General features: G+C 40.5%; 1 protein-coding gene across 1 annotated transcript; it reads right to left on the minus strand.

Moving 5' to 3' along the window:
- Positions 1-5,473: 5,473 nt before the first annotated feature.
- Positions 5,474-10,162, minus strand: LOC137837456 (uncharacterized). The gene is made up of 5 exons (XM_068646441.1): positions 9,770-10,162; positions 7,795-9,325; positions 7,132-7,695; positions 5,981-7,030; positions 5,474-5,864 (listed from the first exon to the last, which is right to left on the minus strand). Exons 1-5 carry the CDS (start codon positions 9,881-9,883, stop codon positions 5,617-5,619), a joined length of 3,507 nt encoding a protein of 1,168 aa, XP_068502542.1. The 5' UTR covers positions 9,884-10,162; the 3' UTR covers positions 5,474-5,616.
- Positions 10,163-15,510: the final 5,348 nt, after the last annotated feature.

Consider the following 15,510-nt stretch of genomic DNA (forward strand, 5'->3'; position numbering starts at 1 on the left):
TCGGAGGCCATATAGAAACTTTTGCAGCTTGCACACTGCCCCTGGTTGAGATTCTTGGAAGCCAGGAGGGAGTTTCATATAAACCTCATCATCAAGATCACCATGGAGAAACGCATTGTGAACGTCCATCTGATGAAGCTCCCAATCTTTTGCGGCTGCTACTGCTAGAGTTGTGTGAATGGTTACCGTCTTTACGACAGGAGAAAACGTCTCGTTGTAATCCAAACCCTCCACTTGATGATTGCCAAGAATTACCAATCGAGCCTTGAATCTTTCAATTGTTCCATCCGAGTTGTATTTGATTTTGTAGATCCATTTACACCCAAGTGCCTTCTTTCCAGGAGGGAGAGCGGTTAGTTTCCAGGTGTCATTGAGTTCGAGAGCATGAATCTCCTATGCCATAGCATCACGCCACCGGGGTTCTCGGACCGCTTGAGAAAAGAACAGGGGTTCCTGCTCGGTGTGTAAAGAGGCAAGAAAACTTTGATGATGTTTAGAAAAGGAATCACAATTCACAAAATCATGTATAGGATACGAAACACTTGAGGATTATGTTGAAGGAGGTGACGGAACAGAGGGCTTGACGGTATCGTGGTGGCTGCGACAAAATCGCGTAACCGTACGGAAGGCAGCTTCGCGCGATGCCCTCGCCCAAGGGGAACCGCGGCCGTCAGCGGTGGTGAAGAAACCGACGGCGCCGTCTCCGTCGGACGCGGCGGTGGATCTGCGGGTAGCGTCGAGGCTTCTATACACGGATCGGAGTCGTTGATAGTGTGGTCGAAGTCATCTGTGAGGGTAGCATCCTCCTTGGCTGGGATGGGAGATGCAATGGGTTGGTTGACGATGCATTCATCTAGGTTTGAGGAGGCAACTTCATGAAGAAAATGTGGGTCCGTTCCAGTTTCTAAAGAGTTGGCAATAATTGGGTTTTGCAATGGTGGTGCAGTGTCCATCTTTTTGGCTTCAAAATATGGAAATTTATTTTCGAAAAAATGTACATCACGAGAGACAAAGAAAGTTTCTGTTTCCAAATCAAATAATTTCCATCCTTTTTTGCCATATGGATACCCGACAAACACACATTTTCGGCTACGACTATCAAATTTATCCCGCTGTCTATTTTGATTATGAGCATAACATAATGAACCAAATACTCGTAAGTGCGCGTAACTGGGTACACATCCGTGGATCACTTCATAAGGGGTTTTTCCTTTTAGAATGGAGGATGGTGTGAGATTGATTAAGTAGCCTGCAGTCAAAACGCATTCCCCCCAAAATTTAATGGGAAGATTGCCTTAAAACTGTAATGACCGAGCAACATTCAGAATATGCCGATGCTTGCGTTCGACGCGTCCATTTTGTTGCGGGGTCCCGACACAGGAAGTTTGGTGAAGGATACCTTGTTGAATGAAATATTGTTTTAGACACATGAATTCGGTTCCATTGTCAGAGCGAACCATTTTAACACATTTGTTGTATTGCCTCTCAACGAGTGTGAAAAGTTTTTTCAAAGTCACTGATACCTCTGTTTTTTCTTTTAACAAATAGATCCAAACTGCCCGTGAACAATCATTCACAATTGTCAAAAAATATGAAGCACCACAGGATGAAGAAGTTTTATAAGGACCCCATAAGTCACAATGAATTAAATCAAAAATATTCAAAGCTTGATGCGCACTTAAGAAAAACTTATCTCGTTTGTTTCGATTTTTCACAAACTTCACAAACTTTATTCAACTCATCACGAGTACATTTCCCACTTATATCAGGAAGCATTTGCACAATCTTAAATGACGGATGTCCTAATCTTTGGTGCCAAAGTGCTAGTTGATTTTCCATCTTGACATGACATGCTTGAGTCTTCCGTACCCCACGATACCAATAAAGCCCATCTTTCTGTTCACCTGCTCCAATCAGCGTCCTCGAAGTGCGGTCCTGTATAATACACAATTTATCAGTGAATGTTGCAATACAATTTTCTTCATCCGTCAATTGAGGTACTGAAAGTAAATTGCATTTTAATTTGGGAACATAAAGGACATTTTTCAATTCAAGTCCTTCTTCAAGAGTCACTGTTCCCTGTTCGCAAGCTAGAACACGTTCACCATCGGGTAACCCTACGAGGCACCCTTGTATAGTTTCCTTTTCACTCAAATTTTCCAGTGACCCGGTCATATGGTTTGATGCCCCACTGTCAATAATCCACAAATCCCAAATGCTCTTACCAGTCATTTTCTCTGATTCATTTGATTTTTGTTTGCTAATCATATCAACCAGTACCTTCCATTGTTCATTGGTCAGACCTGCCATCTCAAGTTTCTTGTCGTCATTGTTGGCTTGACTGTTGCTTCCACTAGCGTGTGCCACATTTGCACGTGTCGGGTTACCTTTGTTTCGCATCCCTTGGCGTCCCCTGCCGTTCCATTTGCCTTCACTTTTTGGTCTGTCACCCCACCATTCGGGATATCCGATCAATTGGAAGCATCCCTTCATGTCGTGACCATTTTTACCGCAATGACTGCACGTCATTAATTTTTCTACCATATCTCCACGCCCTTTTTCTTTGTAGTTGGCCTGCATCGCGAGACCCACGACCAACCCCCTTTCTTCCGTTGATTTGGCCATCATTCTCACTCTTTCTTCTTGTACCAACATAGCATATACACGGTTCAGAGACGACAATGGGTCTGAGGCCAGAATGTTTGATCTTACTGTCCCGTAGCTTGCGTCATCCAACCCCATAAAGAGTTGATGAACCTTCTCCTCCTCCCTTCGTTTTTCCAACTGAGCACCAATCCCACACTTGCATCCACCACACGTACAAGATGGAATTTTGTCACTGTTAGCAAGCTCATCCCAAAGGACCTTCAATTTTCCAAAGTAAGTTGCCACCACCATTCCCTCCTGCTTGCATCTTGACAAGTCCGACCTTAGTTGTTGAATTCTAGGTCCATTCACGACCGAGAATCTTTCTTTAATGTCTTCCCACAAGTTATGTGCAGTCTCAGCATATGCTACTGTGGATCGTAAGCTTGGTTCAATGGTGTTTAGAATCCAAGAGACAATCATGGACTGCACGGTCCACCAATCTTCAAGGTCGGGTGCCTTATCCTCTGGTTGGATATGTGTTCCATCAATGAAGCCCCATTTTCTCCGGGCACGAAGCGAGATCTTTACTGCTCTTGCCCATTCGTCGTAATTTTCTCCGCGCAATTGGACTTGCGTGATTATGTTTCCGGGATTGTCACTCGCGTTGAGATCATATGGCGAGTAGGTCTTCTTAGCACCTCCTCCTTCGTGCTCTGCTTTGTTGGCATTATTCTTTTCTGGTGCATCTGCCATGGTTGTGCACCGTTGCCTTTGCTTTGTGTTTGTCGGGTATCAGAGTTTTGTGCTCTGATACCATGAAAGAATATTTTTTGTTTTATTCAATCTGTCTTTCATCTATAGCAATGATACATATATATAACCATAGCATTAGAACCGTACAGAACCGTACAGATTCTTTTTCTAACATAACATCTGTAATTAAGACTAATTATAGACCCATTAATAGTGATTATATTCCTATAATTAAGTCTAATTATAGACTCATTAATAGTGATTATATTCCTGTAATTAAGTCTAATTAATGTCTAATAATGATTTTGTCCGGTAATAAAAACGTACCTCTGCTGGGTGAGACTACCAACGCAACCCTAGCAAGGCCTCTTCCAGACTACAAACGACTATACCCGTGGGCTTCCATAACCCTGCTGGGTGAGACTTCATCCATCAACTCGGATCGTGACATCCTTCGTCTCAAGAAAGGTGATCCGGATCACCTCTCTTTCAGCAAAGAGCATGATGACAAAGTGTCTGTGCGCCCTTGTCCTCCCGGTGAGCCCATCTGCACCGATAATCAGGGGAGCGACGACGCCCCTTTCTGCTTTGTCTATGCCACTATGTTCAAGAAGGTCAAGCTTCAGTTTCCCTTCACACGCTTTGAGAGGGAGCTCCTGACCGAGCTCGACATAGCCCCCACCCAGCTTCATCCCAACAGCTGGGCGTTCGTCCGGGCTTACCAAATTATCTGCGCGCACTTGGGACATCCGGCCTCGGTGGATGTGTTCCTCTACTTGTTCGAGGCGAAGAACCCGGGCGATCGTCTATGGGTTAGCCTCAATGGGGTCGCTAGGAGGTCCATTCTCTCCATCTTCCAGCAATCCTATAAGGACTGGAAAGGGAAGTTCGTGCGTGTTTGCTGTAGCCACCAAGACCCTTCCCTTCTCGACGGGTTCCCCTTGTATTGGGTGAACAAGGGGAAGAAGGAGTCGAGCTTCAGGAAGGCCAGGGGGCCAGAAAAAATGGGAGAGCTCGACAAGGACTTGTGCGGTTTTTGGAAAAGAGCCGCCTCCTCCAACGTGATTCTGCCCACTTCCTCCATCATCGCCTACGAGTTTCTCGAAGGCCAGCTAGACGTTCACATAGGTTTGTCCTTAAGCCCTTGAGTTCCCTTAGCTTATACTTGCATCGCCCTGTCTTTACTTTGATGTTGCTGTTCTGACTTGTGTGTGGTTTTAACTTTCCCCATGCATTGTCTTATATTGCTTATCTTTTTGTGCATTGTCAACTACTGAATTCTTGTGCTGGTTGGTAATTGTGGGTCACTAATGTAGATATGATGTTGGGGAAGGATAGGATGGCTGAGCTACGCGCCATAGCCAAGTCCCACAAACTTGCGACGGGCTCCCAAACGGTCCCGAACTCTGTCGCGGAGATCGCCGCTGCCCAAGGCCAATCTCCGCCAGTGGGTCCACCCGCAGCCGCTGCTCTTCCAGCCCCCCAGCGTAAGAAACTACCCCTCAAGAAGGCTAAGAGGAAGGTCCCCAGGATAGTGTCAAACGAAGAGGCGGACGAAAGCACCGAGGACGGGCTAGTCTGCAAGAGGAAGAGGGGGGCTGTGATCGAGCCCCCAGCAATTGAGAGCGCCGCCCCAAACTATATCGAGAACCCCCCCCCCCCAGCGCCTCCACGCCATTCGAGTCCGCTGGGGATGTTCTTGCTTCAAACGCCTCAGTTGCTGAAGCTGTTCCTGAGCAACTTGTTGATACGCAAGCCTCTTCCCAAGTCGCCGAAGAACTTCCTGCCTCACCACCTCGCCTTGAAGCTCCCCCCGCCATCCAACCTTGTGAGGGTGGTGGTGAGCACCAACCTCCGCCTCCTCCCGCAACCTCAAACCTCCCAGCCCCTCTTCAGGAAGCCTTGAAGTCCTTCACCGGGCGCCTAAGTGCCATGGTTGACGATTGTCTTCCCCAAATCGTCGGCGAAGGGCTAAGGGACTCCCTGGAGAAGTTTGAACTTGATAACCGGGTCCATCAGGAGGTGGCGAGCACCGCGAAAGCCGAAGCCGAGAAGACCAAGTGCGACATGCTGATGCAAGGCCTCGAGTTTAAGCTATTCAAGCATAAAAAAAATACTCTTGATACAACAATTACCATAAAGTAGCATTGTCTTATCTCATCATATATACTTAAAACATGCTGGTCATCCAGGAAAATATGTAACCATCAAATTTTTGAAACAGTATCATTCACTAAACTGCTACAGAGATTAATAGTTCAAGAGCTGTGAAGTTCAGTTCTGTTGAAGATCTTGTAGAGGTTTCCTCTTAGGAAATGCACTCCTTGATATGATCGTGCCAACCTGCTCCTTCTTGGAAATTTTAATGTTCTCTTTCATGTCACTAGCTTCAAGAATATCCCTTGCACGTTTCACAGGCAAACTCGATACAATCTTCGACTCTTTCTTTATGTATGATTCACGGAGCTTAGGAATTGGTGTACACTTTGGTGATGTTTCCAATTTATCTCCAGAAAAAGCTCCTAGAAATAAAGGTTTACTAAAATATCACAGATGATTCCCTTATATAAACAGTTACTTTGTACAGGTAAACTCTTGAATAGACATTGCATTGCTTTAACCAAAACTCATACTTTACCTGATGCAAACATTTGCTGATGGTTAAAAGTGCATAACTTCGTTTCACCATGTTGGGGCATAGTTGGAGCATTCTCATCTGAACTTTGACCACTTGCATCTTCAAAAGAGTGAAAATCATTCAGCAAATACTTTTCAATGCTATCCATGTCCCTCTTCATATTATGTTGATTTTTGCCATCCTCTTGACCAGTCAAACCAACATATTCATGATCATCACAGCTATTAATCAACCTGGTAACTTCTTCCTGCACTGAATCACTCTCCTCTGTAGATCTCGGTAAAAGAACCAATTCATTTGCCATATCCAGAACTTCCAGACTGTATTCTTTCTCCATCTTATCACTTGGCATGTTTTCTTCCATTTTGAAAGCTTCCACATCTCCAAGTGTACTTCCATCAAAATATGTTTCCTCTTCTAAGCCTTTTGTTGCTGAAGGCAGAAGGTTATTGGGCAAAAATCCAATGCATTCCTCTGAATCAGCATTCAGACCTGACTTCTCAACTTCTCCCTCCAACAAATGGTCTTCAACTTCCACTAAAGCAACCTGTACAAGATCCACATTGTTCGAGACCATTACACTAGGTGTTGCACGTTGCTGACTTTCATCAACTTGCTTCTCATTGACAATAATTTGCATGTTCTCCTCCACATCACAAATTTCAATATCAACTTCCTCTGAATCAGCAATCAAACAAGACTTGTCAATTTCTCCCTCCAATACACAGTGTCCATCTTCATCAAAAGCAACTTGCATAAAATCCTCATTGTTCAAGTCCATTACACAAGATGCGGCATGTATACCTTGCTGACTGTCATCAACTAGCTCCTTATTGACATCCATCTGCATGCTCTCCACCACCTCACCAATTCCAACATCTATTCTTGCGGTTTCTGGGAAAAGTTTTGTTTCGGACTGCAGCACTTTACTCTCTGAATTATTTAGCTGCTCCGGGGAAAAACCAATCATTCTATCTGAAGCTTGGTTTAAACTTATTTTTCTTGAAGATACAAACTTCGCTTCAGACATAACATTTTTAGTCACAATGCCTAGAAAGAACATCACGGTTAGAGAGATCATAAATTCATTACTTTAAAATCAAGGGAGAGTTTCGATGAATTATACTTTAAAATAAAACAATTCACTGTACCTGAAACAACAATTTCATGACTATTAAAATCTGTCTTCACTTCACTCAATGCATCATTTGATAGAAACTGAACTGGTGTCCCATCCGAATCTTCAAATGTTGAAGATTGGAGCTCATTTGTAAATTGTTCAATGGTCACATTGGTCTTCCCATCATCATTATTGATAGTACGTATGGAAATGTCAAGGCACCTGGTATCAACTTCAGATCTTCCATTTACACCAGTATCATCATGAACATCAGAGTTGTCAAACAACCCAATAACTTCTCCCTGTTCTATGTGCATATTGCCCTCCTCCATAGATCTGTGTAAAAGATTCACATTGGCTGTTGTATGCAAAGCTTCCTGACTGTATTCAACTTTCTCCATCTTGTAACTTTGCATGCTTTCTTTCGTGTTACAAGTTCCTACATCTCCAATTGTACTGGGGTCAAAATATGTTTCAGACTGAAACCTCTCAACCACAGAAGCTTCAAGGATATTGGGAGAAAATCCAGAGAATTCCCCTGGATTTGCAACCGAACCTGTATTTTGTGGAGATTTCAACTCCTCTTCAGACGTAACTGCATTTGCTGACAGATGATTCAGAAAGCCAGCTAAAGAAGATTATAAATCATACTTAAAGACAACCAGTAAATTTGAAAACCAAAACTGCACTCTACCTTGATGAATATTAAGACCACTAGACTTGACTTCATTTTCTGGATAACTTCTATGAAATTGATCTTGTGTGCCAACTGAAGATTTATTCAAACTAGAAGGAACATAATCTGCAGAATGTTCAGCTGTTAAATTGGTCTTTCCATCAGTATTCTTGGCATCAACTTCTGATCCAGTGTCTGTGAGATCGTAGACACTGCCATTACAAATATTACCATCAGATTTCTGAACTTCTTCTACCGTAGGGTAATCAAATTCCTCTTGGGAAACATGCATAACATCCACATCTTTTAGGTTTGATTGAGGGTTATTGTGGTCACCTTGTTCTACGACTCCCTCTTCTTCCACCATAGGGTAACCAGATTCCTCGAGAAAAACATGTAAAGCATTCACTTCTTTCATGTTTGGTCCTTGAGGACTATTCTGATCACCTTGTTCTACAGCTACATCTTCTTTCACTATAGGGTAATCAGATTCTTTTTGAGAAACATATAAAATATTCACATCTTTCATGATTGGTCCTTTAGGGCTATTGTTGTCACCTTGCTCTACAGCTACATCTTCCACAATAGGACAATCAGTTTCCTTACGAGAAACATGTAAAGCAGTCACATCTTTCGTGCTAGGTCCTTGAGAGCTATTGCGGTCACCTTGTTTTAAAGCATTAGCTTCATCCACCATAGGGAAACCATATTCCTCTTCAGAAACATGTAAAATATTTACATCTTTCGTGTTTGGACCTCGAGGGCTATTGTGGTCTCCTTGTTCTACAACTTCATCGTTTTCCGCCACAGGGTAACCATATTCCTCTTGAGAAATATGAAAAATCTTCACATCCTTCATGCTTGATACTTGAGAGCTAATGCAGTCGCCTTGATCTATAGCTTCATCTTCTTCCACCACGGGGTAGACATATTCTTCTCTAGAATCATGGAAAGCAATCACATCTTTCATGTTTGATCCTGGAGGGCTATTGTGGTCGCCTTGTTCTACAACTTCATCTTTTTCCTCCACAGGATAACCGGATTCCTCTTGAGAAACATGTAAAATCTTCACATCTTTCATGCTTGATCCTTGAAGGCTATTATGCTCGTCTTGTTCTGCAGCTTCGGTTCTTTCCCTTCCATTTTCACAAATATCTCCAATAAGATTATTTTTGTCACTCAATTTCTCAGCTTCTTCCTCCCTCAAATGGTTGTTGAATTCCTCCAAAGCAACTGCCACAGGTGCTAAATGTAAACCTCCCTGACTGTTAACATGCTCTTTCTTGAGTCTACTTTTCATGTCTTCCCCAACCCCACAAATTCCAAACTCTTCCCTTATTATTTCCGGGGAAAAATTTGTTTCAAATTCCAACCTTTCAATCTCTGAACCTTTCAAATGCTTCGCATAAAAAACACTCCTTTCCTTTGAACCCGAACTAGGAGTCACCAAATCAATCATTTCCACATTTTTGCCACCAACACAATGAAGGATGGCATCTTTCTTCATTCTAGCATTACCAGAACCTACAGGATCTTCCATTTCTTTTTCCTGTGTGCAAAACAAAACCAGATTTCACAAACCAACAATACCATAACCAACCAAATAAGCAAATAAACAAGTAAAACAGTCCCTAACATCATGTTACCTAACAAGATAGGAAATAAATAAAACTGTTTCTTAAGTTTATTAGTGATTGGAATTCAAATAATTGAAGTTGGTAGACAGTTAAAACGGGTGCTAATGCCTTAGTATAGCATGAAAGACACCTCTTATGTTTGTATAGAGTAGAGAATGTGTTAAGCTTTTCTAATACCATTTTGAATCAATAATAGAAAACATTTTTCGGTAACCTTCTTCACTTCCTACGTGTTTGCTTTCTTCCTAACAAAATTAAGTATATTTGATAATATTCTCCAATCAAATCATTTGAAGAAACTTTATTTTTGTTAAAAAAAAAATACTTCTTGAAGAAAAGGGTACAATGATATGAACCTTGAAAAGCAAGGAGAGTCTGTCCGCCATTTCGCTGTTCTTCAAATTTGCAGGAATGTCATGTTTCTTGCACAGAGCCTGCAGTCTCTTCCTCTTCATGCCATGAAAATCCATCTCTATTCCTCTGAGTTTTGAACAAAAATTTCCAAAACAAACTCCAATCTTTGCCAATTCAAACCAAGTCACGTGGAAAAGAAAATGATTTAACAAGTTGAGTTTGTTTCTGGAAGTTAAAATGAGGAGCTTCCTGCCTCTTTGGTATTTGTAACTCTGAATCTACTTTACTGGTACAATGTTCCAGTGAACAAAGTAATGGTTGCTAATTTGAAACACACTATAGAAGTGAAGTATTTATGTCGTACACTTTGGTTTTTGGTGCACAAATTTGAATTCAAGTTTGAGTTACAGTTATTGCAACCTTATCCAGTTTTGAATTTGAACCTTTTAATATGAAAATCTGTCAATGGTCGGTGGCTTTACACGTGGACTACGAATGACCCTGCTAATGCACGTGGTGATAAAAGTTGTGGTAGGTGGTAACTTCTCAATTTTTTTGATTTATTCATTTATTTTGTTAGGCTTTTGCTTTGAGCAACATGTTATTATATTTTTAGGAATCTTTATTTATTTAATGTAGTGTTAGTCTATTCTAAAAGTTAAATAAATTGTGACGAGGTACAGTTATGTCTCACAGTTGGTTCATTGTATTTTTAGTTTTAAGGGTTAGTTGTTAGACTTATAAGGATAAAGTTTGTTTGATATTCTAATAGTGAAAAATAATTATTTAATTTTTTAAAAATAAAATATTATATTATAATAAAAGAATAATTTATTTAGATGCTGAGTGAATGTAGTATAATGTATCATTACTCTATTAAATTTATGAATTTTAGCATAAATTAGTTTGAAAGGTTATATATTTTTGTATGTTTTTATTTAACTATTCATTTAATAGTTAATTTTAAATATAATTATGGTTTAATTACCTTATTCGTCTTTACATTTAGGGTCAATAGTTAATTTAATATCGTGGTTTTTAAAAAAACCAATTTGGTTCCTATATTTCTTAATATGTACTAAGTTGGTCATTTGCGTTAAGTTCCACTTAATGGCGTCAGGTATTCCTTATGTGGCAAGGAGAGAGTGTTTATGTAGCATAGAGTGTTTATGAGGAGAGAGGTTAGATGGAGAGTTATTATTATTATTATTATTAATTATTAATTTATTAATTTATTATTATTGTTATTATAATTATTATTCTTATTATTATTATTAGTATTATTATTATTATTCTTATTATTTTTATTATTATTAATTATTACTACTACTATTATTATTATTATTATAATTATTATTATTATGATTACTGTTATTAATATTTTTGGTATTCTTATTATTATTATTATTCTTATTACTATTATTATAATAATAATAATAATAATAATAAGTTATTTATTATTATTATTATTATTATTATTATTATTATTATTATTATTATTACTGTTATTAGTATTTTTACTGTTTTTATTATTATTATTATTATTATTATTATTACTATTATTATTATTATTATGATTACTGGTTAGGTATGGTAAGCTCGTTTTTGGACAAGTATGGGTCCAAAGGGTGAGTCATGAGCTCAGCCCAGATGCTGGCAGACAACTCGAAAAAGATAATTAAAATATAAGAAATATTCTGATTGTTTATAATACATACGTTAATTAACTACCAATAAAAGTTGTTTGTAATAAAGTAGTTAGCACCCGATAATAAAGGTACATGTAAACATAATGTTTTTTTTGTTGTTAGCACTAGAGACTAAATGTGCACGAAGCAAGATTATTTTCCATCATGATTATATGCTTTCTGTTGATATTATATTCTCATTAGTGAAAACTGTTGAAGGGATATCTATAAAAGGGGTTTGAGACCCCGACTAAAACTGATTTGATATTACTGAATGCTCTCACTGACTTGATCGTCGAAGTGTGATCAACAGGTAGAGTCCCCTTTGTCCCAGTGGAGTACCCAATACCTCGAAGCACCAATTGGAGACTAATCAGAAGAGGAGCTGGCCCATTCAATCCATTTGAGGTCAATCGATGAGAACATTTGACGCCCACCATGGGGCCCGATAAAACCTGATCCCATCCACATTTGCGACTGAGCCTTTCGATGTGATGAGAAACATAGGGCAAGGCCTGCTGGGATCTGAAGGAAGCGATGACCCCGCCTTACAACAACTCATGGAGGCCATGAGGGCCCTCAAAGAGGCGAACGAAGACTATCGAAGAAAGCAAGAGCGAATCCAAGAGGAAGTCAAGGCCGAGCAGGAGTGGCTACGAGCAGAAGTCTGAGCTGAGCACGATCTCCTGCAAGATCGTCTGATGGCAGAAATTGAGGTCTCTCGGATAGTTATGGAGAAACACGTGCAAACCAATAAGGAGTTGCGTAAAACCAACGAGGAATTGAGGAAGAACCTGCATTGACGTGGCCGATATTCCATCAGGGAACGATTCCCGAATTTGCAGTCAAGAGTGTTAGAATGTATGGCTTTAAACTAGAGGGGGGGGGTTGAATGGTTTAAAGATGTTTTTCGAAAACTTTTAGGCCTTGAATGAAATTACTTCGAGAATATCTTGATTAAGAAATCAGTTTTTCAAAACGCAAAGCAAAAAGCACAGCACCAGAAAAATAATCGGTTGTTTCGCAGAAACAATCGGTTGTTTATACCAGTTTACAAATATAAAAACTGAATTTAAAGAGTTAAGGGATAGAGAAAATGCACACAGAGATTTATACTAGTTCACTCTAAACCCAGAGCTACATCCAATCTTCTCATAAAACCACTGAGGAATACCACTAAGCAATCAAACCTAGATCACTTACAACACAACCAAGAAAGTGAACTTGTTCCCCTCAAGACACACACTTCTCTTGGTCAACACACCAACACTAAGAATGCTGATCTTGATCCCCTCAAGAACACACAACACTTCTCAGCAAACACACAAGGTTTCTTTCAACAGATACAAGGATTACACTTGTTACAAACAAATCTGAAATCAATACAAGATTAAATCCTAGCTCACACTCTTTGATTAATCTCAATCTCTAAGCAATCTCAACTTTTCAAAAACTCAAAATCAGTGAAAAACTCAAATATGTTTTTCTGTATATATCAAAGTTGTTGTTTGTTATCAAATCTTAACAAACTATTAATTGCATTTAAAGATTGGTCAAAGCATTAAAAACTGAAGCGTAAACAGTTAGAAAATCATTTAATGCTCAGTCAAAGCACAAACCATTTTTCTGTTATGGTACCAAAACAAACAATCGGTTGTTTCCTCAAATCAATCGGTTGTTTTGGTTTTGACAGCTCAACCATTTGAAAAATAGTTTTCAACCTTTTCTAAAAACACCTAAGTATAAAACAATCGGTTGTTTCGACAAAACAATAGGTTGTTTTTCACTTAGCTTGAAAAACACTTTTCTTTTAAAAAGATTGAGAATGCCTATGCTTTGGATTCAATCAAGAGTGGATTACATATACAATCTACCCCAGATCCTATCTAAGACAGCTCAGCAACAACAAGCACAACCAGCCTTCAACATCCTTCAAAGGGGTTTGGATTCTTCAAAGCTTGAACACCACTTCGTTCAACAATCTCCCCCTATTTGATGAAGACAAATCCCTGGTGCTTGTGTTTGATCTGATTGAATCTGAAGCAGTACCTGCAAAACTAGCATATATACAGTCCAATGCTTCTTACAACAGCAGGTTAGATTTTTACATTATTGAAAGCATAAATCCTGATAAACAATCGGTTATTTACTCGAAACAATCGGTTGTTTACTCGAAACAATTGGTTGTTTCTATCAGCAGCAGCAGAAAACAGTTTTATATAAGAGATTTTAACATATTTAATCAGTTTCAGATAAGGATACACAAGAACCAATTAATTCTCCCCCTATTTGTCTTCACAAATAGACTTTAAACATGTATCAAAACAGATTTAGGAGAGACTCATTTCTTAGGAAGAAGAACCTCTCTTTTGGTAGTGGTTTGGTGAAGATATCAGCTAACTGCAGTTTGGTCTCCACAAAATTCACTTCACAGTTTCCATTGCTTACATGATCCCTGATGAAATGATGCCTTATCTCAATATGTTTGGTCCTTGAGTGCTGAATCTGATTTTTGGTAAGATTGATGGCACTTGTGTTATCACACATCAAAGGAACTTTGCTGATTTGTAATCCAAAGTCTGCTCGTTGTTGTTTGAGCCACAAAATCTGTGCACAACAACTTCCAACAGCTATATACTCAGCCTCAGCAGTAGATAGAGCAACACATGCTTGCTTCTTGCTATGCCATGAGATTAGACTTGAGCCAAGAAGGTGACAAGTGCCACTTGTGCTCTTTCTATCTAGCTTGCAACCTGCAAAGTCAAAATCTGAATAGCCAATTAAATGAATTGGAGAATGTACCGACCCGGGAGTCGGGAGTGATGACGTGGCAACGAGCGAAAATATAGGCGTGTTGAACGGAACACCTGGCTGACAGAAGGGAAGGACATCGGGAAGTCTGTGTAGTCGCCAATCATTAAGTTGGCGTGCTCCGATCTATAACATATCTAAACTGGCGGTCACCAGGCTTGTGTCGTAGTCGCCGTATGTGAGCTTAGATGACCAAGTGGTCAGAGATCGCCGAGAGGGGGACATCGCCGAAAGATCAGGGAAGCTTGTTCAAAGCTTTCAAAGGGCACGAGTACGAAGGATGAAGTTATCAGATGATCATTCCCTAGCCAGAGGTTGAGGCCAGGGAACAGTTTACCAGAACATGCCCGATGAGCACGTAATGCAGATCGTGATAGCGACAGGCGAGACCACAGAGAAGGTGTGCATGGTGACACCCCGTGCTCGCCATTAGAAGAGATCGCGCTCCAAGGCAGCTATGCACCGAGTTGCTCCTCATCTGAGTAACTTAGTCGAACAGCCTGAAGAGTAGAGATGGTGACACGTGTACAGCTGGATGCGAGCCATGTATCCAGAGGTGTAACCGTCAGGAGAGAGAAAATGCACAGGTATATAAGGAACTCTTAACAGATTCTGAGGTACGCGCGTTTAGAACACTTCTTTACGCTTGTGAGAACACTGGAGTACGCTGAGAGAGATTTTGCACGGTTCCTTAAGTTTTAGCTTTTCTTTCTTAAAGTTTTTGGTGATTCCGTCACTGACTTGAGCGTCGGAGCGCGATCGGCTGCAGCGGCGCCACTCTGTCTTTTTCAGGTTCTTGAGGAGAATCGAGGTGTGGGAGACGGAAGCTAGCATGGTGCAAAGCCGATCCAGAGGGAGGTACCTTCGACGTGGCAAGACTCTTGCGCTCTGGTCAACCGGCAGGATCATCAGGCGCCCACCGTGGGGCCGTGTAAAACCTGTTCCCATCCACAACGTGAGTTCTTGAAGTTTCTGTAGTTTCTGTGTGGTTGTGTCCTGGTGCAACCATTTTCCACCGTTCGTTCGAGCTTTTGTTCGGTGAAGTCGAGTTTTCCGCCGTTCGTTTAGGTTTTAGTCGATACTTTGAAGTTTTCCACCGTTTGTTCGAGCTTTCGATCGGTTTCTTGAAGTTTCTTGCTGTTTGCTCGGTTTTCAATCGGTTGATTCGAAGTTTGACCGTTCGTTCGCGTTTCTGATCGGTGAATCGGGAGTTTTGCTGGAGAAGCAGTAGGATCGTGGTGAGA

Source organism: Phaseolus vulgaris, chromosome 4 (genome assembly GCF_051622355.1).
Source record: "Phaseolus vulgaris cultivar YP4 chromosome 4, ASM5162235v1, whole genome shotgun sequence".
Taxonomy (NCBI): domain Eukaryota; kingdom Viridiplantae; phylum Streptophyta; class Magnoliopsida; order Fabales; family Fabaceae; genus Phaseolus; species Phaseolus vulgaris.

Excerpts from the sequence above, each read along its gene's own strand:
- LOC137837456 (XM_068646441.1), bottom strand. The coding sequence starts at position 9,883 with ATGGATTTTCATGGCATGAAGAGGAAGAGACTGCAGGCTCTGTGCAAG. Across the intron at positions 7,696-7,794 it reads TGGTCTTAATATTCATCAAG|TTACGTCTGAAGAGGAGTTG; the intron begins GTAGAGTGCAGT and ends CAGCAAATGCAG. Across the intron at positions 7,031-7,131 it reads TCATGAAATTGTTGTTTCAG|GCATTGTGACTAAAAATGTT; the intron begins GTACAGTGAATT and ends TGTTCTTTCTAG.